This window comes from Camelus bactrianus, chromosome 21, assembly GCF_048773025.1.
Source record: "Camelus bactrianus isolate YW-2024 breed Bactrian camel chromosome 21, ASM4877302v1, whole genome shotgun sequence".
Classification (NCBI taxonomy): Eukaryota; Metazoa; Chordata; class Mammalia; order Artiodactyla; family Camelidae; genus Camelus; species Camelus bactrianus.
In genome coordinates, this window is record NC_133559.1 from 8,776,380 (window position 1) to 8,801,138 (window position 24,759).

At 47.2% G+C, this 24,759-nt stretch overlaps 4 protein-coding genes across 9 annotated transcripts in view; 2 read left to right on the forward strand and 2 right to left on the reverse strand.

Moving 5' to 3' along the window:
- Positions 1-11,748, reverse strand: part of IQGAP3 (IQ motif containing GTPase activating protein 3) — a 49,446-nt gene extending 37,698 nt beyond the window's left edge. The window contains exons 1-5 of one of the 4 annotated variants that reach the window (XM_074349584.1): positions 11,610-11,725; positions 11,018-11,205; positions 9,744-9,936; positions 9,138-9,255; positions 5,619-7,195 (exon numbers count right to left, since the gene is read on the reverse strand). The gene's annotated coding sequence lies outside the window, so the exon portion shown is untranslated. Of the gene's footprint in view, positions 1-5,618; positions 7,196-9,137; positions 9,256-9,743; positions 9,937-11,017; positions 11,206-11,609 lie in introns of all 4 variants that reach the window. The other 3 variants (XM_045515910.2, XM_045515911.2, XM_045515912.2) reach the window with 3 other exon arrangements.
- Positions 181-5,321, forward strand: TTC24 (tetratricopeptide repeat domain 24). Its single transcript, XM_074349971.1, has 10 exons — positions 181-229; positions 1,557-1,784; positions 1,849-2,064; positions 2,642-2,770; positions 2,892-3,437; positions 3,827-3,921; positions 4,318-4,406; positions 4,486-4,614; positions 4,774-4,840; positions 4,994-5,321. Exons 1-10 carry the CDS (start codon positions 181-183, stop codon positions 5,111-5,113), a joined length of 1,668 nt encoding a protein of 555 aa, XP_074206072.1. The 3' UTR covers positions 5,114-5,321.
- Positions 11,459-22,796, forward strand: NAXE (NAD(P)HX epimerase). Of its 3 annotated transcripts, none has more exons than XM_074349586.1 (7): positions 11,459-11,690; positions 11,805-11,913; positions 12,054-12,164; positions 12,248-12,361; positions 13,137-13,284; positions 13,646-13,854; positions 19,744-22,796. In XM_074349586.1, the coding sequence occupies exons 1-6, from the start codon at positions 11,509-11,511 to the stop codon at positions 13,846-13,848; spliced, it is 867 nt and encodes a 288-aa protein (XP_074205687.1). In that variant the 5' UTR covers positions 11,459-11,508; the 3' UTR covers positions 13,849-13,854; positions 19,744-22,796. The 3 variants fall into 3 exon arrangements, with proteins under 3 accessions (XP_074205687.1, XP_074205688.1, XP_010952189.1); XM_074349587.1 differs by lacking the exon at positions 19,744-22,796 and adding an exon at positions 15,853-16,604; XM_010953887.3 differs by lacking the exon at positions 19,744-22,796 and having other exon boundaries at positions 13,646-13,938.
- Positions 14,077-21,420, reverse strand: GPATCH4 (G-patch domain containing 4). The gene is made up of 8 exons (XM_010953888.3): positions 21,328-21,420; positions 18,701-18,836; positions 18,199-18,272; positions 17,995-18,087; positions 17,807-17,893; positions 16,140-16,231; positions 15,829-15,879; positions 14,077-15,585 (listed from the first exon to the last, which is right to left on the reverse strand). The coding sequence occupies exons 2-8, from the start codon at positions 18,777-18,779 to the stop codon at positions 14,739-14,741; spliced, it is 1,323 nt and encodes a 440-aa protein (XP_010952190.2). The 5' UTR covers positions 18,780-18,836; positions 21,328-21,420; the 3' UTR covers positions 14,077-14,738.
- Positions 22,797-24,759: the final 1,963 nt, after the last annotated feature.

The following is a 24,759-nucleotide window of genomic DNA, read 5'->3' on the forward strand; positions in this document are numbered from 1 at the left end:
AAATACTATATGATATCACTTATAGTTTCAGTCCCTGACCCCTCCCCAGGTCATTCTGTCCCCTTAAGAGGGGCTGCTGAGTGAACAACAGACTGAGCTGCAAATTTGGCTGTGGTAGCATCTTCAGGCAGTTAGGAAAGCCCCCCTCAGAGATGGGCTCCATCTGTGGCACATAGCACCATGCATTCAACACAGCAGGCATTCAGCAAAAGCTGCCCAGCAAATGCAGGTGAGCCCAGCTACTTCCTTATAACCTGGGAAAATGAGGACATTTGCTTTCTGATGCAGGCCACCCTTGGTGAGTTAGGGCAGTAAGGGCCCATTGTCCTGGGGCCTGCTGTCTTCTCATTAAGCAGATCTTGAAGGCTGCAGTGGAGCTGGGAAAAGGAGTCCGGGGGCAGAGAGGCTCTTCTGATCTCCAGGCCTTTCCTGCCCATCACCCTTTCACCCTGTTCTCAAATATGAAACTACTACACAGAAGCATAGTGTGTAAGAATGTGTCTCTGTTCATATAGGTATATGTGAAAGGGTTCACCTTCTGGGACAGCCCAAGCCTTGTTAAAGCTTGCAATCACAGTTAGTGGAAGGGACCAGAGTCAGAAAACCTGAGCTCTAATCCCAGCTACATGCCTGCTCTGTGACCTCAGGCAAGTCACACCTGTTCTGAGGCCCTTTCCTCTGTGAAATTAGGGAATGGGATAGATGATCTTTGAAGTTGTAACTAGTAACAAGCCCTTGATGGAGCCTGACTTTAGGGGTGGGGAGGGGTGGGGCAGGAAAGACAATGGAATCCAGGTATCTGTGCCCAAGCAGCAGCCAAATTCAGCACTAAGATAGGGCAGCTAAGCTGTCAGTAAAAGAATTCCCTAGGAGTGGAGGGAAGTACCTGGTTGTCTGGTAACCCCAGGGGCTCTGAGCTAGGCACCAAGACCCGGTGGGGGTAGCCAGGAATGCCCCAGGTACAAGGGTCTTAAAAGAGCAGGGGGGGGGTTCCTTTAAAAAGAGAATGTATCACCTCTACCTACTTCTAAAAGTACTTTATGTCTTTTATGACATTTGTCACACTAGGTTAGAGTTGTTCACTTTCTTGTCTGTCAATGTGTGTATACTTAATGCTGCTGAACTCTATGAATAAATGAAAGGATGAATGAACGGAGCACATACAGGGCCTCTCCTCCACCGTCGCCTCCTCCATGTACACCCATCCACTCATAATCTAGGTTCTCCTGCTGTCTCGTTTCAAGATATAATTCAGGTCGGTTCAGTATAAGCTGTTACTTGCACTGAGTCTTAGAGGACTAAAAATTAATTGGGACGTTAGAGTGTGAGTTGATACGGTGTCCAGAGTGATCAGTGAAGCAAAGTGAAGGCAGAGAGAAATCCTTGCAACACCAAGGGTCAGAGGTGGAGGTAGAGCTGATCTGCCCTAGATGAACAGCACTTTGGAGAAAGACAAGGGTGACATACTGACCCCTCTGCTTCCCCTTGTCAGCACTATGTCTTCCCTCAACACTGAGGATACCCTCCAAGAGCCCTCACCCTCAAGTTCTGAGAAGAAAAAGAAACCAGGGACAACCCCATTCTCCGAGCCTGTGCCTTCAATCTGGAGGCTGCTTACGTGGAGACCGGGGACCCAGCCAGAGGCCTTGAGCTGCTCCTACGGGCCCAACCTCAAAAGAAGGCCCAGGGCAGGTGTCATGGTGACCAGCGTTTCAATGTGGCTTTGGCCTACCAAGCCCTAGGCAACCTGCCTCAAGCTTTGGCCTGGTACCACAAGGCCCTGGGCCACTAAGAGGCTGCACTAGTACAGCTTCAGCTGCCTCTGACCTGGCTACCAGTGACCTTGGCCATGCCCTCTAGGGCGACTCTATAATGACCTAGGCCTGGGCTACTCCCAGCTCCAGCTGTTCCCGCTAGCAGCAGAGGCCTTCCTGCAGGCCCTGCCCCTGTGCCGGGGGCCAGGAGAGGAGGCCACGGTGCTAAGAAACCTTGGGATGGCCCACAATGCCCTTGGCAACTATCAGAAAGCCCAGGAGTTTCACCAGAAGGCTGCTGACCTGCATGGTGGGTACCAGGGTCTGGGGAACGGGATTGGGACCAAAGGACTAAAAGGGGGTTCCAGCTGGGGCCCCAAGGCTGAAGAGTAGATGGACACTTAAGACTGATTATGGGGCTGAGAATTTCAGAACCAGAAAGGTGAGGACTAGGGGAACAGATGAGATAACCAGACAGGACAGAGGGATGGGCCCAGAGGCTGTGGCCTGGGAAGGCAGCAATGGGCAGAGGGAAAAGCCCTGGCTGGGAGAGGAAGCTTGAAGAGCAGCCCAGTGTGTAGTGACTGATGTTCAGCAAATCACTTTTGCTTTTGAGCTTGTTTCCACACGTATAAAAAAAACGGAGATATTAATACCTGCCTTGCCTGCGTTTTTGCCTGCCTCAAACTAGCCAAGGGGGAGGCATTCAGGCCAAAACCTAGGGCAAAGAGGCTGTTTTGAGAGCTCAGGCCTCTGTGGGTGCATCTGGAGGTGTGCTGGGGTTGAGCACCAGGACTCCTGGCAACTCTCCATTAATTGTTGGGCGTAGGGTCCTGATGCCCCAGCAGCTGAGGTCCTCTCAGGAGGGTGTGTGCTCTTGTCACCAGGTGCTGTGGGGCAGTGGTGGGAGCAGGGCCAGAGCTTTGGCAGCCTGGCATTTGCACTGAGCCAGCTGGGGGACCACAAGGCCGCCAGGGACAACTACCTGCATGCTCTGCAGGCTGTACGGGACACTGGTGAGGGTGAGGGGGCTGGCAGGTGGCTTAGGGTGGGGAAAGGCTGTGGGGAGGACCTCTGAAGGGGAGGGTCGGTCAGGGTAGAGAGCCATGGGAGGACCTCTCAGGCTCTCTCCCCCAGGGGACATGAAGGGGCAGTGGCAGGCCTGTGAAGGTCTGAGGGCTGCTGCAGCCAGATTGGGGCAGCATGACCAGGCCTTGAAGTACTATGAGGAAGCACTGGCCCAGTGTCAGGTGAGACCCTCCATCCCAGAATCTAACACTTCCCTGCTATCCCCTCCAGCTGCTATCCCTTCTCTGGCTGACATGCCTGCCTTTCCCCCACCATTTATTCACTCATCAATGGTGATGAGCAGAGCTGATGTCCTCAGGGATGTTGCACTTGGCTGTTCATATGTGGTCATCTGCCCCGGGGATACTGAACCATACTTGGGAGGAGTGGAAAATTTCAAGTCCTTGACTGCAGTTCCCAAAAGGGCCACAAGATGGGAGCAGTGCCCCAAGGAAGTTCCTCTCTGTGCCCCTCTTTTTCTGGCTCCCCCTCCCACCCAGGCTCTCTCAACTGCTGCATGTCTTTCCAACTGCCTTCTTCCCTCACACGGAGATTTCTCAGGCAACCGCCTACCCCAGGAATTGAAATTATACTTCAATATTTATTACGTTTGTTAACTAGGTTTTATGTCCTCTTATTTGAAAGGCTAGGACACCATATTTACAATTTGCAGGCAAAATGAAATTTGCCTGGTACAGGCAAGAGGACTGGATCGAGGGTCAGAAGACCTGTGTTCCATTCAGTTGACTACCAATTTTCTGTGACTTTGCCCCTGGAGGCCCAGGGAAGGATGAGGTGGTAGACAAGTTGCTAACAGAGACTGCAACAAAACAGAGGGCCTCACCCTGTAATTTCACCTTCAGACACGTGGCATACCCAGGTTTGCCTCTAGTACTTCTGTCTTTCTGGGGCCATTGTGTGGAGGAGACAATACACGCATGCCACATCCACAGCTGGGATAGCTGTTTTCCTCAGACTGATTTCCTTTTCCCCTTCATTCCCAGACCTCAGCTCGAAGCGGGTCCCAGGCTCCAGGCAGGGCCCGCCCAGTAGCAGGTACCCCAGCCAGGGTGGGAAGGGGCACAGAAGTGCAGCACAGGTGAGTAGGGCAGGAGCAGCACTCTCCTCAGCCTTCCTGTTTCCCTTACCGCCCCTACTTGTTTCCCTGCCTCAGGTCTGACACTGAACCCCAGGACCAGCCCCTCTCCCCTTTCTGCTTGTTTCTCAAGGCCCTGGCCAATTTCCCCTAAACCCTTCCCTAAATTGCCTCTTCCTCCCCACATCCGAGGCTCTCCTAACTTGTAGAACACACCTTGGATCTTGGAGCACCAAAGCTGTTGAAAGCCTACTACATTCCAGGTACTGGGCCCTCTTCTTACTTTAGTTTACTGTTTACTAGTCTCTTCCTGCAAAGGCTTGGAACTCCGAGGACAGAGTTCCTTGCTACTTGTTGCCTTGAACTCACTGATAGTCTTTTCAGTATGTTTTCTTCCAGGCTCCGGTAACAGTGGTGAATTATTCCCCAAGTCTGGCCTCTAGTCAGCCCAGGTTTGCCAAGCACCTGCCCTGCACCCTCCACATACAGTGACCAACACATCCCGACACCCACCCTTCCTTGTTCTTCTGAAGATGTCTCTCTTCCACCATGATTCTTGGTACAGAGACTTGTGATGAACGTGTCCCTCTCCATTCCAGGTCCAGGTCCCAGGGCCCATCTCCCACTTGGAGAACAAGGTCCCCTCCGAATGGAGAACCCTGGCATTCTAGTACCCAAAGGCCCACAAGCCAATAGGTAGGTCTCTGGGGGAAGGGAGGAAGCCTAGAAAATGGATGACAGTAGATGTGGCTTTGGATGATTTTAATGTACCATGATCAGTGTTAAAGTTGGTGGGATACGTGGTCTGAAGCTTGGGGATACACTGCTTTGAGAGCCTCTGTCTTCACCCTTCAGCAGTGTAAACAACCCTCACCCAGGTCTGGAGGCCCGTGGTGTCCCCTGCCTCCTGCACAGCCTGAGTGTCAGCCTCAGAGAAAGGGGGAGTCCTGCTAAATGGGGGAACATGAGGCTTAAACCTCCTCCCTCCTGCCTTGGAGCCCACCAGCAGAGGTAAGGGCCAGAGAGGGTAACAGGAGCTGGAACTAGAGCAAGCTTCCTTCTGTTCTCTCCCTAGTCACTCCCACTGGGAAAGCCCCTCTCTGCCTCCTTCAGGTCCCCCAAACAGCCCGGGGAAACCCCCAGCAGGAACCATCAGAGGAGACACACCAAGTCGGGCTTCTGTATGATCATGTGACCTCACCTACTGACCACAGCACGGCCTCTACAGTTCCTCCCCAACATGCATACTCCAGGGGTTTCTGCGACTGGGCCCTGCCCACTTATCCGCGGGGAAAACTGTATGGACACAACATATCAGCAAGTGGGCACCCACACAGGCTGGACAAGGGCTTCACAGACTCAGCACTGAGGCATCCTGTGCACTCATTGAGATTTTTTGACTCAATACACAAAAAACAGATGGTGAATCTCCCACCATTTCTGGATTCAACCTCATGATTGCTAAAGAATCTCGCCAGTTCTTAAAACTATGACGTCTTGGGTCAAGAGGTTTCCGAGTCACTGACTCCATTTTCCCCTATGGAAAATGGGGATATAAAGTTACAGAAGACACATCACTGACCGACGGACCCACTCTTCTACTCCCGTGAAACACGGAGATGCTGGACACAGGCCTCTCAGCTGTAGGAAAATTGCTGCCACAACAATGTGATGTTAACACTGCTTCTCCTAGTACGTACCAGTCACTGTTCTAAGTGCCTCGTGAGTGCTTTCGTTAACCCTCAGAGCAGATGAATCCCCCTGTACAGATGGGAAGGTAGAAAGGTTAAGCAGTTTGCCTCCCAGGTCACACAACTAGTAAGTGAAGCTGTGATTCAAACATAGGGAGCAAGTGCCTTCCAGCATGCTGTGCAGTTCTGCTCCCCCAGTTAAGCCACTGCTTACCAAGAGTTGGTTGTGTTTGATACCAAATGTGATTATTCCCAGTTGTATTTGCTACTGTAATCTGTAATTTAAAGTGAAGTGTGAAAACAGTTTCTATGAAAACTAAGTTGAATCCTTAAGGAGGACATGATTCAGGTGAGTCACTTTAAAAACTGCTGATGAAAATGTGAACAGGGAGCCTATTACAAATTAGTGGGAAATCATTGGCACAACATCGTAAAATGACTAACTCAGTAAAAAAAAAAAAAGTTTTAAAAAAGCCTGCAACAACAAAAAAAACCAAATTGGTAGGAAATCAAAAATCTAGATGAATTTTGCACTCAGATGGCTTCAAAATACCATTTTTTTGTTTCATCTTAAGGAAACAAACTGCAGGTGGTATCTAATTGGTGACGTTTATAGGAGAAAAATGGAGAACTGTAACTCTTCAAAGACACCTCCGCGCCCCCAGCCGAGAACACGGGGAGGGGCACCCCAGGGCCTTCAGACGGTAGTCGCCCTTGGAGGACCCCGGATCCACAAGCGCGTTCAAAGTGTGGATAACAACGCACCAGCTCCCTCAACTCATGAGAATTTTGCTAGCACCGTTCATCAAAGGACAGCGGAGAGTTGAACAAACGTTATGGGCAGGGAAGTGCCACCACCACGTCCTCAGAACACAGGTCTACAGACACAGGAAAACCAAAGTTTAGAAGTTAGGGGGTTAGAACCAAGGTGCCCACTATCCTCTGAGGAGGGAGCCCAGTATCCCACCACCGCCCAGAGGTTCCCACCTACCCGGAGGCACCCAGCGAGCATGGCCCAACCACCTTCAGAAAGCCCCCTCCCCACCTTCCGCTGGGATTGTGGCGTGGTGTCCTGGGGTTGGGGTTCAGGGGTCGGGCCTCCCTGCCCAGCCAAGACGGTTCACACCTCCAGACGACCGTCTGGCCGCTGGATGCAGGCACTCTCTCCTCTCCATGCAGAGGCCGGGCCTGGGGCTTGGGTCGGTCTCCTCCTGGAGGCTGCTCGACCCGTCCTGGCGGGCCCTCACCCGGGCCCCGGAGTCCAAAGTCCATCTTTCCCCGCTTTCCTGCGAGTCGAAGCTCCACTGAGAGCACGATGTGCGCCTGCCCCGCAAGACCAGGAAGATCTCGCCTGCGCCGCCGGCCTCCCGGAACTCTACCTCGGACACCGCTACCGAATCCCTTCCCTTGCAAAGCGCTCCGGAGGGCAGACGATATAAAAGTGACCGCCAGGCGGCGCCCGACGACTGGCGCCAATGTCAACGGGACAGGTCCGGATCCCAGGAACACGACTTGGGCAGCCCAGAGCCACATGAGCGAGTTCCCGAGCTCTAGGGTGGACTTATTTTGCAGTCGCCATTGCAAAACTGAAACCATACAAGTACCCACAGAACAAGAGATGAGTGTTTTAATTCTATCATTTTGAGCAGAGGTCTTTCTCAAGCATAAAAACAAAGCCCCAAAATCATAAAGGAAATAATTTATAACCTCAACCACATAAAAGTTTAAACAAAATCCGTTTCTGCTTAGAACACAACAAAGTTCAAAGACAAAAAAATGGGCGTGGGGAACATTGGTGCCAATGCACATGGAATGATAAGAATATTCATTTCAGCATTACTTACCTATAATAAAAAATTGGGGGTGACTAATAGCCATTCACTAAATAAACTTCCAGTGCATCTGTAAAATGCAACAGTATGAGAGAGTGCGTGTGTAATTGTGCCTGAAATGCGGTAAATGTTGATGGTGAACTCTTACATGAATTTTTTTTAAAAGGTGCAAAACTTAACTTTGATATACACATATATGAAAGTACATGTATTTGTCCTTAAAAAGATACGTGGACAGGCAAAGGAATTAGAATTGCTACTACAATTCCAACAACCAAAAGAAATGTTGCCCCTAATCTAATGCTTATTTATAGAGCTGATAGAGACTGTGTGATGTTAGACACGTTGTTCAATGAAACACAGCAGAGATTCAAACAAATTTGCCCAAGCCCAACTGATTTTTGGCAAAAGTGCAAAAGCAATTCACTAGAGGAAAGACGGTTTCTTTATGAAATGGGAGTAGGGCAAACTGACATCCACAGCAAAACATGAAAATAAGAAAACAAACAAACAACATTTAGCCTAAACACTTAAACCTTATATGTCATATAAACATGAATTTGAAATGGATCACACACTTCAATGTAAAATGTAGCATTAGAACATATTCCAGGGGGAAAAATTCTTAGAGAAAAATTGGTGATCTAGGGTCAGGCACAGAGATTTTAAAACTTGACACCAGAAGTGTGATCCATAAGAAGAAATGGAGACACTGGAAGTCATCAAAATAGAAAACCTAGTCTGTCAGAATGGCCATCGTTAAAAAGTCCACAAAAGATAAATGCTGGAGAGGGTGTGGAGAAAAGGGAACCCTCCTAACACTGCTGGTGGGAATGTAGTCTGGTGCAGCCATTATGGAAAACAGCATGGAGATTTCTCAAAAGACTAAGAATAGACTTACCATATGATCCAGCAACCCCACTCCTGGGCATATATCTGGAGAAAACTCCAGTTCAAAAAGATACATACACCCCAATGTTCACAGCAGCACTATTTACAATAGCCAAGACATGGAAGGAACCTAAATGTCCACTGACAGATGACTGGATAAAGAAGTCATGGTGCATATACATACAGTGGAATACTACTCAGTGATTAAAAAAAAAAAGAACAAAAGAACAAAACAATGCCATTTGCAGCAACATGAATGGACCTGGAGATTGTCATTCTAAGTGATGTAAGCCAGAAAGAGAAAGAAAAATACCTTATGATTTCACTCATATATGGAATCTTAAAAAAAAAAAAGAAAAGAAAGAAAAAGTAAAGAAAAAAGAGGACACTAATGAACTCATCTATAAAACAGAAACAGACTTGCAGATACAGTATGGTTATGGTTATCAGCAAAAGGGTGGGAAAGGATAAATTTGGGTGTTTGAGATTTGCAAATGTTAACCACTATGTATAAAAACATTTAAAATTCAGATTTCTACTGTATAGCACAGGGAACTATATTCAATATCTTATAATAACTTTTAACAAAAAGAATGTGAAAGAAATATATGTGTACATAAAACAAACAAAAAAAGACGGGACCCTGGTCACACTTTGACAGATAGCAAATGAATGTATTTTTTGTTTTAAGTTGAAATAAAATAGTTCACTCCTGATCATGTCAGATAAGAGAACTTCTACTGTACTGTGAATTACTTCACAATGACATTTTGAGGATTCATTAAAATATTTGTAGAGGACCTACTATGTTCCAGGCACAGAACTAGGTGCAGATGACACAGCTGTTAATCTTCCTTATCTAAGTGGAGCTTCTTATCTTGTTGGGCCTTCAAGATGTCTTGATTAGGGTGCAGGTTCACCAACTGTAACAAAAGCCAATTTAACAGTGCCTTTAAACAGAAATTAAAGAAAGGAGAATGGATTTTGAGGGACAAGTAGCAGTGTCTGCCACACAAGAGTATTGCTACTGGGTCAGGCCAACCCAGTATCAATCGTCACTGGCTTTCCCATTTAATAGCTATATTATCTTAAGAAAACTACTTGACTTCCTCCCTGCTACTCAATTTCTCATCTATAACATGAGGATAAAAATGCATCATAGGAGCGACAGGACTAAAATAGATAATACATGTAAAGCATCTGGAACTCAGCAGGTGCTTAATCCACAAGCCCTTCTTAAACTGGTTTTCAAGGCATTTCCCAAATAAAACTCCAAAAGTCTGAAAGGCAGTAAAGTGGACTAGGTCTTCGGCACTGCCTTCCCAAGGACAGCCCTCATAAATTCCGGGTGTGTGTGGTGGGATATGTCTTGTGTGGTGGGATATGTCTTGTGTTGTTATTTTACACTTACATCTCATCAGAATGAAGCCAGCAGTTGACAACCTTTTAATTACACAGTTCTGCATTTGGAGAGGCATTTCAGCATAGGATAAGGCTTAAGACTGCAGACTCTAGGTCAAGGTGCTCTGATCCTAGCTCCACCGACAGCTATCACTGTATCATTAGACATGTCATTCAACATCTTTGAGCCTCAGTTTTCTCATCTGTAAAGTGGGGATAATAACAGTTTTTTGTGAGAATAAAATGATATGATTCATGTCAGCATCTGGCACATATAAATAGTCCAAATGTGATCTAAATCAAAGGAACATGCTTCACATTGTGTTTTAGAAATGAATCTTCAGAAGCACCAAATTTATTTTCTCAAATAAGTCTGAGGAGAGTCTTAACTAATACACAAAAGTGAAGCTACTTATATGCCAGTTAAGTTATAAAATAAAGCTAATAAGGTCTTGGATAAGATTATCCAATTGTAATGTCAACTCTACATTTCAGTTTAGGTGAGTAAACTCAATTTCCAACCATAAACACGGTCTAACAAAAACAATTTTCCACCACAATCACAGTCTGATAAATTCAATTTCCCACAAGAAACATGTAAAACAAAGCTGAAGGCCAAGGGTACATCCCATAGGTGACAATAAACCTCTTATTAAAAAGGAGATTATCAGAGGAGTAGTAAAAAGCAGGAGGGGTTCTTGCCTTTCTTAGTGAACCAGCCAGGAATACAATTCATGACACAGAAAAAGAATAAAGTAGCATAAAAACAAGACCTTCATTCCACCTGAATGGTTATCTTTACCTTAGTGCCTTAACGGTAACTGGCTTGTTATTTCCCAAACTTCTCCCTTAACCATGTAGGAATGTGCTTGCATTCTTAACAACTCGTGGCTGGGGGGAGGGGATAGCTCAAGTGGTAGAGAGCATGCTTAGCATATATGAGGTCCTGGGTTTAATTCCCAGTACCTCCTCTAATAAATAAATCTAATTACCTCCCTCCATCAAAAACAAAACAAAACAACAACCTGATAGTAAAAACTCATGGCTAAAAAGTTGTCATCTTATCCATGCTTTTCTTGAAATATTATCTAGACCTGGAGTCTACGGTTTCAACTATATTTTTAACCACAGCGTTATCTTGATAAAGAGGTATAATCTTTATATATGATTAGGGAAGCACAGCGTGCTCTCCTTGTAAACAGACAGGGGAAGCTCCTGTAGTGGGGAGGGGGGTTACTCAATTATACAAAATGTTTAGCAGTTTAAGTAAGAACATTAACTTACTTTATACAGCCCTATGTACCCGGAGCTGTCGACAGCTTTCCATGGATTACCATCCCATGAAATATGTACTCGTATCCTCATTTTATAGACAGGAAACTGAAACCAGGAGTGTCCAAGTTCACTCAGCTAAGAAAGTGGTACGGCAGGAAACTGGGCTAACTGCTATACTATACAGCTTCACAAAAGAGCTACAAAAACATGTATTGTTATCAAAGGGCGGTTGGGAGCAAAGCATTTCGGGACATCTTAAAATGCGAGGGAATATGTAAACGTTCCCGCGAAGGGCGGGATCCACACTCTAAGGGAAGTCGCCGGGACCGAGAAGGGGCCGGGGCAGGAGGGCGCGGAAGCCGCGGAGCAGAGCGCGCCGCGAACCGGGAGCCGCTTCCTGCAGGGGGTGCGCGGGGCCTGGCCTCTCGGGGGCGGGGCGAGGTGCCGCGCATGCGCCGGGCAGGCAGGGGAGGGCCGGGGGCGCGCGCCCAGCGAGCTGGATGTCCGGACTGCGGGCGCTGCTGGGGCTCGGGCTGCTGGTTGCGGGCTCGCGTCTGCCGCGCGTCAGAGTCCAGGCCAGCGCCTGTCGCGCGGGACCCACCTGGTGGGGGCCGCAGCGGCTGATCTCGGGTGACCTCAGGGACCCAGAAGTCATGGCGAGTTCAGCGGTGAAGTACCTGAGGTAGGCGAGGTTCCGTGCGGGCACGCGGGGCGCGGGCCTTGGTGAAAGGCCCTCCCTTCCGGGGGCGGGGCCGAGCACCTGAGGGGCGGGGACTCAGGCTGTGAGTTTCCTCAGCCAGGAGGAGGCCCAGGCGGTGGACCAGGAGCTGTTTAATGAGTACCAGTTCAGCGTAGACCAACTTATGGAGCTGGCTGGACTGAGCTGTGCCACAGCCATTGCCAAGGTCAGTGGCGCAACTCTTGACCTTTAGGTCGAGTCGGTGTGCAAGCTCCCTGGGCACAATGAAGTGGGAGGACGGCTGGGCCAAGTCTGGGCTGTCACTTGCCCAAAGCCCCTCTTAATCCCCTTTGACTCTGCCTTCAGGCATATCCACCCACGTCCTTGTCCAGGAGCCCGCCTACTGTCCTGGTCATCTGTGGCCCCGGGAATAATGGAGGAGATGGCCTGGTCTGTGCTCGACACCTCAAACTCTTTGTGAGTATGTGGGGAAGGGCTGTGGGGGAGAGGATAAGGTTTCTAGGATCTCGGCTTCAGTTACCCCTCTCCTTTCTTCATAGGGCTACCAGCCAACCATCTATTACCCTAAAAGACCTAATAAGCCACTCTTCACTGCACTGGTGACCCAGTGCCAAAAAATGGACATCCCTTTCCTTGGTGAAATGCCTCCAGAGGTAGGTGGCTCCAGCTCAGTGCCCTCCTCCTCAGTAACTGCTGCCTGTGCTCTGCTCTTTACTCACTCTTCCAGCCTGAGCTCATCTGCTTACCTTCCTCTCTCGAGGATTAACTCAGAGGGCAGGGGTAGTGCCTGACACAGAAGGTGCCAATAATATGCTATTTGAATTGAAGTGGTGTAAGAACCTTCTCCATACGGTGTGCTCCATGAATTCCCAACACCACCTTCTCTAAAGCTTCATTTCCCCTCTCTCCCATGGTCACTCCTTTCACTCTGTAGCCAGTCCCTCTTCCTCTAGCCTGCAGTAAACACATTATCTGTCCCTATTAGGAGCTGAAGTGACTGCCTCATCCTAAACCCTGTCTTCAATTTATGGATTTAGGAGTGGGAAACTTGAGAACTTTAAAAAATTTCTTAGCACATTTTACAGATGAAGAGACTGAGATGCAGAGAAGGGCTTTGTCCAGAGTCACAAAACTAGATCATGGCAGAGCCAAGAGCAGAACCTTTCCCTCCTGACTCCCAGTCTCAGGCTGTCTTACACTGAGCCTCCTCAATGGTTGCAGGCACTCAGAATAGAAAATGTGACTGGACTCAGCTTTGCCTCAGTGACCAACTTGCACTTAACTCTAGGCAGCAGCATGCCATCTGAATGAGATAAACTTTGTGTCTATGTGAATGGTCTGTGGGTACAGAGGACAGCCGTCTCCTGTTAAGGGTTCTTTGTGCACCTGCTGGCTCTGACATCCTTTCCTTTTCCTGCTCTACCACAGCCCATGCTGATTGATGAACTATATGAGCTGGTGGTGGATGCCATCTTTGGCTTCAGCTTCAAAGGTGATGTTCGTGAGCCATTCCACAGCATCCTGAGTGTCCTGCATGGACTCACTGTGCCCATTGCCAGCATCGACATTCCCTCAGGTGCTGGGTCCAAGGAGGTTGGGGGGATTGGGGCCCTGTCCTGTCTGGAGGTAGGTACTGAGGAGTCCTGGTTCTTGGCCCAAGGTTCAGACTGAGTCTAAAGTAAGTTGAGTCTAGAGGCACAGAGCACAGCTTTATGGATCCCACAAGAGGGCTGGGGAGCAAAGAATTCAGGAGTGCCCTTTACATGTTAACTGCACGAGACCAGAGCCCAGGAGTACACGGAGCTCCAAGGATGCAAATTGCTCAGGTGGGGACCCAGGGGTCTTCCCACACCTTTAGGAGTAGGGTAGAGCAAGGTGTGGAAGTGGACTGGACATCTGGTCTCTTCTGCTCTTCCTGAATACTACCTTCTTTTCAGGATGGGATGTGGAGAAGGGAAACTCTGGAGGCATCCAGCCAGACTTGCTCATCTCCTTGACAGCACCCAAAAAGTCTGCAACCCAGTTTACCGGTCGCTACCACTACCTGGGGGGTCGTTTTGTGCCACCTGCTCTAGAAAAGAAGTATCAGCTGAATCTGCCACCCTACCCTGACACTGAGTGTGTCTACCGTCTGCAGTGAGGGAAGGTGGGTGAGCATTCTTCCCAATAAAGACTTAGTGCCTCTCTCCCAGAGAGCTCTTCTGGCAATAAAGGTTAAGAGATGACAGGAGTCAGAGAGCAACATTGGACATATATATGGTGCCACCTCTCTGGGGGAACGGACTGTGCAAGGGGGGGTTGCTGTGACATTTGGGGGCAATGACAGTTGACTTTCAGAAGCTGAAAAAGGCTCCCAAGTGAGGTGTGCTGTCTTTTACACACAATTCTTATTTGGGACATGGACACGGACAGGGAGCTGGGTGAGGTTCTCCTTCCACTTAGCAGCACAGCAAGACTACAGGAAATGAACAGAAGGAATTTCTTCAGAGGGCTCCAAGGAAACTAATTTGTATTCAAGACCTTCTCAGGCTGGGAATGGAGATGACAGTCAGGACCTATATATAGGCTAGGAGCCCAAACTGATGTTTATTCAGTCACTTGGTATAGTTAGGAACTGGCAACCTATTGGCTGAATTTGCATGGGTGTTTTTTAGCCTTCGCAGTATTTAAAAATCAGTACATTTCCCATAGGTCTTCATTTCCAACTTCTTTTAGGCAAGATGTCCCTTCAGAGGGCGTCTGCATTCCTGTTCCCACAGCTTTCAGCATCCTTGTCCTTTGGCTGCCTGGTTCCTGCAGGCGCTTGAGTTCACAATCTCTGGGTTAGAAGCTGGAAGGGGGACCAGGCCTGCTCCCTCACTCAGGCATAGTACTATCCCTCTGCTCTCAGCAGACTGCTATTCCAGAACAGTTTCCTCCTTCGGAGGGACTCCTTACTGAGGGGGTGCACAAGCCCTGCATCAACTCAGGTCTCTGAAGCGTCAACAACTCCTGAAGAGGAATCAACCAAGCCCCACCTTGGCCTAGCCTTCAGTCTCTCTTCTGTTTCTTCTTTGTTGCTCTCCCGTCAGTGCTGACTCCAGGTCTTTCCTCCTCTGGCTGCTTCTGCCTCCTCTTCTTACCTCTGCCACTCGAGCCAGTGCGTGCTCTGCTCTCCGCTACCCTAGTGCTTCCACCTTCCTCATCTCCTTCGTCCCTTACATCCAAGACATCCTCCTCCTCCTCTTGATGCCTCTGTCTTTTCTTCTTGCTTCTCCTGCTTTTCCCATCACTGCAGGATCTGCTTTCTGCTCCTCTGGTCCCACCATCTACAACAGCCTCCTCAGCTTCTTCATTCTCTATGTTCAAGTCTTCTTCCTCATGCTGCCGCCTCTTCCTGCTTCTGCTGCATGGGTCAGTGTATGCCCTACTCTCTACCTCCTCTGTCCTGACACCATCGGTAGCCTCCTTACATCCTTTATTATCTGAGACCCTCACCTTCTCTTCATGGTGCTGCCTCTTCTTCTTCCTTTTCCTGAAGGACTGATCAGTGTGTTCCCCAGGCCCACTTGTTCCTGTGGTCTCTTCTCCCTCGTTCTCTACAGCTGTTCTCTCTCTCTCATCTGTGACCTCTTCCTCCTGATGCCGTTTTTTCTTCTTGCTTTTCCTGATGCTTTGGTCAGTGTGCTGTCGGTACTCTTCTGCACTCCCTTCAGTTGCTATAGCCTCTTCCTCCTCTTTCTGCTTCCTTTTCTTTTTCTTTTTTTTGGGGGGCTTGCTCTCAGATGGCAGCTGAGGCGTCCCAGGGTCTTGGCCTTTGAGATGAGCCAGGAAGGCCTGCTCCTGGGCCTCTAACCGAGCAAGCTTAGCCTTCATTGTGATCCCAAGACGGGCAGCCCTGAAATAAATGGGGCCCAAGTCAGAGGGAGGGTATCAGGGAAAACAGGCCTAATCTTTGAGACTGCAGTGGAATGTTGGTAAGGGAGGAGCTGCCTATCTTTGGGCAGCTTCAGAGATGGGCAGAGAGTAGGAATCATTTTCTCTGGGGTGAAGAAAGCCAAGAATTGGCACAGGCCATCCTCAAGGGTGGATTTGTGATGGGGAGAATAGAAGGGAGCCGGAGAAGCTAACCACTACTTACTTGTGTGCTGTTCGCCCCTCACAGGCTTGGAGTAGCATCTCATCAGTCAGACTGTTGGGGGGAGGGGGGAAGAATCAGGAATTACAAACAGATCTGGTGGAAAGACTGGACCTCTTCTTCCCTCCAAAACATTCCGTCAGCACTGAGTTCCTATTCAGGACCTGGCAGTTTTCTATGTGGTGGATACAAAGAACAGTACAACACAGTTCCACCCTGAAGAAGTCCACAGTCAAGCACTACATTTGGTCCGTCCTTTTGAGATTTGAAGGCATCTCCTCCCACATGCCCCTAGCACTAAAAAGAAGTCTCACATCTTTGGAGGCTTGGGCACCTGGCTGTCGTCATCACTGCAGCTTTCCAAGTCCTTGTCTGGCTTCTCCCCACTTGAAGTCAGTGTGGCCGTCTAAAAGGAGGGATCATGGGGTGAACAAGGGCCACTGCCATCCCTTTTCCTTCCTGGGAAAGCTCCCCCCTGCCCCCCAGGAATAGGCATAGGCACAAATTTGTCAGCCCCCAACATCACTCCTAGCAGACCCACAGAGAGGTGCACCCAACTGCACACTTCAACTTGGGCAGGAGGTGGGCTGCAGTTGGGGGTGGGTGGGGTGGGTCAGTCTGAGCCTCCCTGACTCACAGCCAGCTAGTGGGCAGAACAAGAAGGGAAGAAGAAGTGCTCTGGGTCTTCAGGTCTCCACAGTGGGACAAGTGCCCCCTATCCCATGGTCATCCCATGGTCCTGGAACTGACAATAAAGATGGTACTTTTCACGCCCCCCACCCCCATACCTATGCATAGTACTTTATTTGAACAGATTAAGAACCTACTATAAACTAAGAGATTGGGGATATAGAGTGGAATAAGAATGAGATAGGTCTAGCCCAGATGAAATCTACATGGTTGAGGGGGAAAGGAATATGGTGAAACACAGGCAATTATGATGAAAGGTGTTGTCTGTGCTAGAGGAGGGGCACCCTATCAGGCTTCAGGGTTGGAGGAATCGTTTCTACAAGTAGCTGAGCTCTGGAAGACAAAAAGTCAGCAGGTAAAGGGGCAAAGGGATCAGAATGTCCCAGGCAGAGGGAATAGCATGTGCAAAAACCTGAAGGTGAAAGAACGTGGTACCTTCAAAAGATTCAGATTCCATCTGGCTGAAGTGTAGAGGTCCTAAGAGAAGTGGCGAGAGAGAGGCAAGGGAAGAAGGCAGGGACAAGGCATGAAGGGCCATGTGAGCCAGTCTGACACATCTGGACTGTGTCGTCCTAGGTCAAGGAGAAGCCAGTGACTCGGTGTAATTTGTGTTTGAGAGAGAAAGCTCTGGACGCTTTGTGGAGGATGAACTGATTGGGGTAGGGAGTGAGACTAGAGTTAGTCTAGTTATGAGGCTGTGAAAGAAATTAGGTAGGAGATGATGATGGTCTGAACTGAGATAGAAGATGGCCACAGAGACAAGGAGAAAGGGGAAGATTTGCTGGATAACACGTAGAGCCCCCTAGCATATAATAGATGATCATTAAATGTTAGCTCCTTCTATTGGCATGCTGGAAAAGGGGAGTCTGAAGACCTGGGTTCTAGTCCTGTCTGCCACTCCTAGCCACTCTTCAGTGAGCCACTTTGCCCCCTTTTGGCCACATCTGCAAAACAAGGACAATGGGTCAGATAATCTCTCAGGTCTCCTCTGGCTTCTAAGTCCTTTGAATTAAACAACCCCTCCCTGCCCTGCTCTGGCAGCTCCTGACTGTGCCCTGCCTCCCAGTCCCTGTTGCTGCCCCCTCAACAGATGGTAGGGATCCATGCAACCTGAAGATTTCTTGCTGAGGGTCTGGGCAGTCTAGGTAAGCAACAGCAAGGTTGGTCACAGGATGCTGATATATTAGGACAGTCCTGAGGACAGGTAGGGCACACAAGGCAACTGTTCAGGCCCCAGGGGAGACCAGGGAAGGAAAAAAGGATGGGCCCTCCCACCGCCAGCCTCTAATACCTTCACAAACTTCTGATACAGCATGTTGGGCTTGGGATGATTACGATGAGTGGTCTCCTTAGAAAGGCGCCTGATTTGTACTCCATCCTGCGGGGAAGTATCCATGAGTGGGCGACATGCTGTGTCTCCCTCACCCCCATGTGTCCCAGGCCCTCATGTTTCACGTGACCATCTATTAGAGCTCATACCTGCCTAGTTTCCACTACTAAGCTGGCTGCAGTCTTGTTGAAGAGCTCATTCCACCAGTGGTTTGTGAACTCCTTGGCAGGGTCATGTCCCACCTGCCAGAGGAAGAAGTATGAACTCAGGGCCTGTCCTTCCCCGCTCTCCCCCTATCCTCAAGGCTGCCCCTGTCCATCCACACGGACCTCCCTCAGCCTGCCCAGTCTTACCCCGTAAGTGTCCTGCTTCAGCGTTACCCTGAGGGCCTGGGTGATGCCGTTCTCTTTCCGGCCCAGGCCTTTGCCTGCAGAAGACAGTGAATGATTCGGCTTATCCCAATGCCTGCCCCAAGCCCTCATGAGGCGCCCCCAGCACACGGCACTCCTTGCCATTCTGCACATCTGGCATCGGGCACACCCCATCTGTCTCAGAAGTTCTCCTAGTTTCACCCTTTCCAGCACCTCTCCATGCGGTCCTCCTGTCTGAACCTGAACTATCTTTTCCTTTATAATTCTTTCAGGACAGAGATCATGTCTCTCTACCTCTTCCAGTCCTCCCAACACTTCCTACTCACTATCCATCATATTCCTTCCATTCTTCCCTTTTCTGGAAAGTCTGATTTTCCTCCTCCAATTGAACAGACTACTTAGGGGTAATCCAGGATGATGCCTCTCCCTAGGCAGAGGGCAGTGAGGGAGCTGGGGGATGTGGAAGGGGACCTGTGGGGATCACCTTGAGTCCATCCATGCTTTAGCAGCTGTTCCTCAGCAAACTTCATCCCACGACTCTTGACCTCTGGAGTGACACTCATGGTGAGAAAAGAGTCACTGTCCTCAGGCCTTCACCAGAGAAGAGATCACTGTCATCCCTTTAAGAGGAAAAGAGAAAGTGCCCAAATCATCCATCAAACCCACCCTGACTGCTCTTGTAAGAATTCTTTCCTTAAGTTGGAACAGAGACAGAGGAAGGAGGCCTGGTCCTTGGGGAGCTCCCTGACTGACCACAAAGAGATCAACATCAACACGTTGAGAGTCAAGGAAGACTGAGATTGATAATAACACCTGTTTATGGAGATGCCACATGTCATGTTATCACAGGCCAGGCTGTGCTAAAGCTTTCCATGGATCATTTCCTGTAATCTTCCCAGCTAAGGAAGATTTCCTGAACTTTACATTCAGGAAAGTATTATTATCCCTATTTTACAAATGAGGAAACTAAAGACTCAAGAGTTTAGGTAACTTGCTCAGGGTCACACAGCTGATGCATGTGGAACTCAAACCCAGGCGGCTTGTCTGCAGAGGTCCCACTCTTAAATTCTCACCACCTGATAACATCTCCCAATTTATTACCATGAAAAACAATGCAGTGAGGTGCTTATTAACCTGAGTTATAATAGTACTTAGCAGAGCCATACCCTATACCTGTGGCCAGCATTTTCACTGTCCTCTTGGTGTGGGGGCTACACACCTCTTCCTTTCAGTCTTGTTGGAGCACCCCTTTTTTGGACTGTCCAGTTTAGGAAGGGTGCTCTTCTTGAATATTTAATGCATAATGGGGGATTACACATATTGTTTTACCATCTCATTTAATCCTGACAGTCCTGCAAAATAGGCATTATCCTTATTTTACAAAAGAGGAAAATGAAGTCAGGTTTCTTGCTTGGGGTTACACAGCTAGTAAGAGATGAAGCTGGAATATGAGCCCAGATTGCCTGACTCCAAAGTGTCCCTCTTTCTATCATATTACCAACTACAGTCATCCCTCAATATCTGCAGGGTGTTGGTTCCAGGACCTGCCATGGAAACCAAAATCCATGGATGCTCAAGTCCCACAGTCAGCCTTCCACATCGCCGGATTCAACCAACCACAGGTGTAGTACTGTAGTATTTATTGAAAAAAAAAAAAACAAAAACGCATGTAAGTGGACTTGTGCAGTTCAAACTTGTGTTGTTCAAGGGTCGACTGTACTTGCATTTCTTTACAGTCACTCAAGTGTTCCTCTTTTTGGACTCCACAATGGCATTATCCAACTTATATACCAACTTTGCCTCTGAACTGGTTAAGATGGCTTATTACACGAGACATTCAAAACTATCACTGCTGACTTGAGTCACAAAAAGTAACTTGTATTAAGATCATTTATCACAGGCATTGCAGACCATTTTCAAAGCTGATTAATGGCACTACTGGAGTAATCCTCTAGCCTTCCAAAGTAACAACTCTGAAGGGTAAAGCTTTTATTTGTGTTTAAGAAGGTCTAGTAAGTATGCTGGTTTAAAAAAAAAAAATCAGACACATCATTACATCACCCCTCCTAAACATTACATTTTAGGGTTAAGAGCAATGACCAGTCTGTTTAGATATAGAGTAGCAAATTCAGAGAAAAAACAAGTAGCAAATTTGGGATGACTCACATTTCTGTTCACATTTCTACTGTGAAGGATGATTACCTGAAAATCTAATTGAGACCTTGAGAGTCCCAACAAAAAAGCACCGAATGAAGAAATGGCTCCATCTTGCCTGATACTGCAAGATTAGTAAAATTCAAACACTGAGGCCTTTAAAGCCACCTCAAATCTGCCTCTTCTGAAGTTATCTCTCATCTATCAGCCCGCAGATTTCAATAATATTAACAACAACACTTATGCATTTACTCAGTGCCAGCCTGTTGCTACTTGCTTCACACACAATGTCTCATTTAATCCTCCCAACAACCCCATTAAAGATTTTTACCGTAACTTACAAATGAAGAAATGGCACTGAGAAGTTCAGTTACTTGTCCAAATCAAATAGCTGGCAGTGGATCCAGGACCTCAGGCATTCCAGAACTGATGTTCTTAACCACTATGCTCCTCAGTCTTTTATAGCTACTTGTGCTTTATGCTGTAAGACTTACGGTGGCCTGTCCCTTGTTTCAGTAATTCGTAACTATACGCCCTGGAAGTCACAAACGGGCTTTATTTCCCAACCCCAGTACAATTAATGCAGCTCCAAGACTCGAAAGTGCGTTATTCGGTGAACTGAATGATACACGTGGGTGGGGATTGCTTTAACGGACTTAGAATGAATAACTGTGGACAGAAGCAACTAGGTCCCAGGCTGCGAGTACACTTTCAGGAACTGTCTTCTCTCCAGTTGACCTGAGCTTTCTGGAAGCTTTCTGGAGAAGGGATCCAGGGCCATAATTCTTACAGCAGTCCCAAAGAGCCGGGTACCCTTTCCCTAGATCTCCTTCTTCCTGAGGTCTAAACTCCAGCCCTCCTGCCAGTTTCACTTGGGTAAAACTACTCTCCCGCTCTCACATTTGCTCCTGAGCCCAGGCTCCGACAGCCACCATTTGGAGAACTGCAGCCCCTTACCTTCATTGCAAGGTCCTCTCCGCAGAAACATGTGGCAGATGTGACTTGTGCGCCGCCATTTCCCCGGAAGTGCCTTCTCGGTCCTTCTAGGCTGTCGAAACCATAGAGACTCACTCCGGACTCGGAGCCTCAGTCCTCCCAGGAGGAACTGTTTTGGATAGGCTCGCTTGCCTGTTTGTTTGCCATAGAAACTCGGGTCCAGAGCGTGCCCATTTCAGAAGATTTGGGAAGTATTCTACTAACTACCTGCAGGCCCTGAGCGGCCGCGGGACTTCAGCCCTAACCCACACTCTCTGGATGCCGAGAACAGCTTTGGGTCCGACACTGACTAGTCTTGGGTACATTTACGAGGAAGGGAAACTTTAGGGGAAAGCATCGAGAGTGGCCTGAGAGATTCATGGAGGCAGAGATGGAGACAACATTTCTGAAGTGACGTGGGGATGAATACTCAGCCTGCAGGGACAGTTATTTATAAAACTCCAGAGGTTTCAGTAGGTTCATCAAACACCTTTTGACTCACTACTGTGTGCCAGGACCTTCCCCTTTGGTACAGGTGATAACAAAGGTTTGTAAGACATGAGCCCTGACTTCAGGGAGCAGGTGGTTTAGCCAGGGAAGGTTGGGACTGGAGAGAGGGTGGGGATTCCGGAACGCAAGGCAGGCTGAGGAGTTTACACTTGCCTTGTTAAGTATGTGGATCTACTGTACAGGGGAGGGGAAGAAGATACTGCAAGGAAATCAGCAAGAGAGGTTGCATACGCTTCCATCCCCACAAAAGGTTCTTAGGCTTCACTGAGCCACCCGAGAACTAACCTGAAAAAGGTATCCCTCTGCTTCCCTTTATCAATATCTACCATAACTTAACGCCCCCAGGAATTTCAAAGAGAAAAACTGCCATTTCACAGTAAAGCTTTGTCACAACTGCTTGATAAGTCATACTCCCTCATCTCCATAAGATTTTGATGCAATAGCACCAAAAGGAATAAAACAGTTAGGAATTTAACAAAACATAACAAAAGAAGTGCAAGAGTTGTACACTGAAAATTACAAAATGTCATTGAAACTAAAGAAGACCCACATAAATGGAAAGGTACCTATGTTTATGGATGGGAAGCCTTAATATTGTTAAGATCACAATATTCTCCAAATTGGTCTACAGATTCAATGCAATCTCTGTCAAACTCCTAGCTGGCTTTTTTGCGTAAGTTGACAAGCTGATTTGGAAATTCAAATTGGAAATGCAAGGGGTTCTTTTTCTTGAAAAAGAACAAAGTTGAAGGACAAACACTTCCCAATTTCTAAACTTACTACAAAGCTATAGTAATCAAGACTGTGGTTCTGGATCAACAGAATAGAAATAAGAGTCCAGAAACAAACCCACACATTTACGAGCAATTAATTTTCAACAAAAATGCCAAGACGATTCAATAAGGAGAGTGTATTGTTTTCAATAAATGGTGTTAAGACAACTGGATAGCCACATGGCAAAAGAATAAAGTGGGACCCGTACCTCGTCTCATATGCAAAAAATTAACTCAACATGAATCCAAAACCTCTAAGAGTGAAACTTCTAAAACTCAAAAGAAATTATAGATGGAAATTTTCATAACCTTGGATGAAACAATAGTGAGACAGGCTGGGACTTGAAGCCTGGGACCCTGGGCTGTAATAATTATACTGGGACAGAACAACAGAATACAAAGAAACTATAAAGAACTAAAAATAACTGTGTGCCTGGAGTTATGAGCAATAAGCTACAAAAAGACCAAAAACCCAACTGCCACTTCTGTGGTGTCTGGGAGCAAAAGCAGGATACTGGGAGCAGAAGCAAGATACTGCGCATGATCCCTGCACACAGCACCACCAAGGGGGTGGGCCAACCACCTAAGCCACCCCTCCAGCTCAACCCCTGGACCTGCCCCTACCCTCACGCGATTTAAGGGACCAGCTCACCCTCCCCTCCTCAGGCAGTGAGCATAGGAACCCATTACTTGTTTCTGCTCCATCATGCTGCAGCAATAAAGCCTTTCCTGAATTTCTCATCTGGTCTCTTATCAATTTCTATTGATTAAGGAGACCAAGAACCCTGGTTGGTAACAAAAGTTTCTTAGCTATGAGTCCAAATGTGCAAGCAACCAAAGAAAAATACAGTTAAGTTGGACTTCATCAAAATTAAAACTTTTGTACTCCAAAGCACACTATCAAGAAAGTAAAAAGTCAATCTACAGAATGGAAGAAAATATTTGCAAATCATATGTCTGATAAGGTTCCAATATCCAAAAATAAAGAATACTTACAACTCAACAATAAAAAGACAACACAATTTAAAAATGGGTAAAAGATTTAGATAGATATTTCTCCAAAGAAGATATACAAGTGACTAATAAGCACGTGAAAAGGTGCTCAACATCATTAGTCATCAGGAAAATGCAGATGAAAACCAGAGTGTGGTATCATTTCACACCTCCTAGGATAACTATAATTTTTTAAATGAGCAATAACAAGTGTTGGTGAGGTTGTAGAGAAATTCGAACCCTCATACATTGCTGGTGGGAAGGTAAAATAATGCAGCTGTCTTGGAAAACAGTTTGAAAGTTCCTCAAAAAGTTAAAAATAGAATTATTGTTAAAAATAGTATTATAGCAATCCCACTCCTACATATATACCCTAAAGAACTGAAAACATGTCTATACAAAAACTTGTACACAAATATTCATAGAAGCATTATTTGTAGTAATAGCTAAAATGTGGAAACAATCCACATGTCCATCAATTGATGAATGAATAAACGAAACATGGCAGATCCACAATGAAATGTTATTCAGTCATCAAAAGGAATGAAGGATTGATACAAGCAGCAACTTGGATTTACATGCAATGTGCAGAGCAGGCAAATCCACTGACATAGGTCAACCCGGGAAGAAGGAAATGGAGAGTGACTACTGATGAGTACAGGGTTTCTTTTTGGGTTGATGACATGTTCTGGAATCAGTGGTGATGGATAAACTCATGAACATACTAAAGACCACTGAATTGTACACTTTGGAAGAGTGAATTTTATGATATGTGAATTATATCTCAAAAAAAAAAAAAATCCACAGTCACACTAAAAATAGAAGGGAAAAATAGTAACCTGTTATAGGCAGTCATTCCAAGGTGACAGGATTACAAAAAGGTGCTTCTCCTTCTTTATATCTTTTCTCTGAATTTCCGGTTTTATACAATTAACATATTTTATTAAAAAAAACTAAAAAAAAAAAAAAAAGGCAGGGGAGGGAATAGCTCAATGATAGAGCACATGCTTAGCATGCATAAGGTCCTGGGTTCAATCCTCTAAAAATAAATGAATAAATAAACCTAATTACCTCCACCCCCAAGAAATAAAACTAAAAAACAAAATTTTTTTTCATTAGGAAAAATAACTTTAAAACA

Coding starts and splice junctions, on each gene's coding strand:
- TTC24 (XM_074349971.1), top strand. CDS start 181: ATGCATTCAACACAGCAGGCATTCAGCAAAAGCTGCCCAGCAAATGCA. Junction 230..1,556: donor AAGCTGCCCAGCAAATGCAG/GTGAGCCCAGCT, acceptor AGTTCTGAGAAG/AAAAAGAAACCAGGGACAAC. Junction 2,065..2,641: donor GAAGGCTGCTGACCTGCATG/GTGGGTACCAGG, acceptor TCTTGTCACCAG/GTGCTGTGGGGCAGTGGTGG.
- NAXE (XM_074349586.1), top strand. CDS start 11,509: ATGTCCGGACTGCGGGCGCTGCTGGGGCTCGGGCTGCTGGTTGCGGGC. Junction 11,914..12,053: donor GTGCCACAGCCATTGCCAAG/GTCAGTGGCGCA, acceptor CTCTGCCTTCAG/GCATATCCACCCACGTCCTT. Junction 12,362..13,136: donor TTGGTGAAATGCCTCCAGAG/GTAGGTGGCTCC, acceptor GCTCTACCACAG/CCCATGCTGATTGATGAACT.
- GPATCH4 (XM_010953888.3), bottom strand. CDS start 18,779: ATGAGTGTCACTCCAGAGGTCAAGAGTCGTGGGATGAAGTTTGCTGAG. Junction 16,232..17,806: donor TGTATCAGAAGTTTGTGAAG/GTATTAGAGGCT, acceptor CCCTCCTTTTAG/ACGGCCACACTGACTTCAAG. Junction 15,586..15,828: donor GAGGGGCGAACAGCACACAA/GTAAGTAGTGGT, acceptor CATTTATTTCAG/GGCTGCCCGTCTTGGGATCA.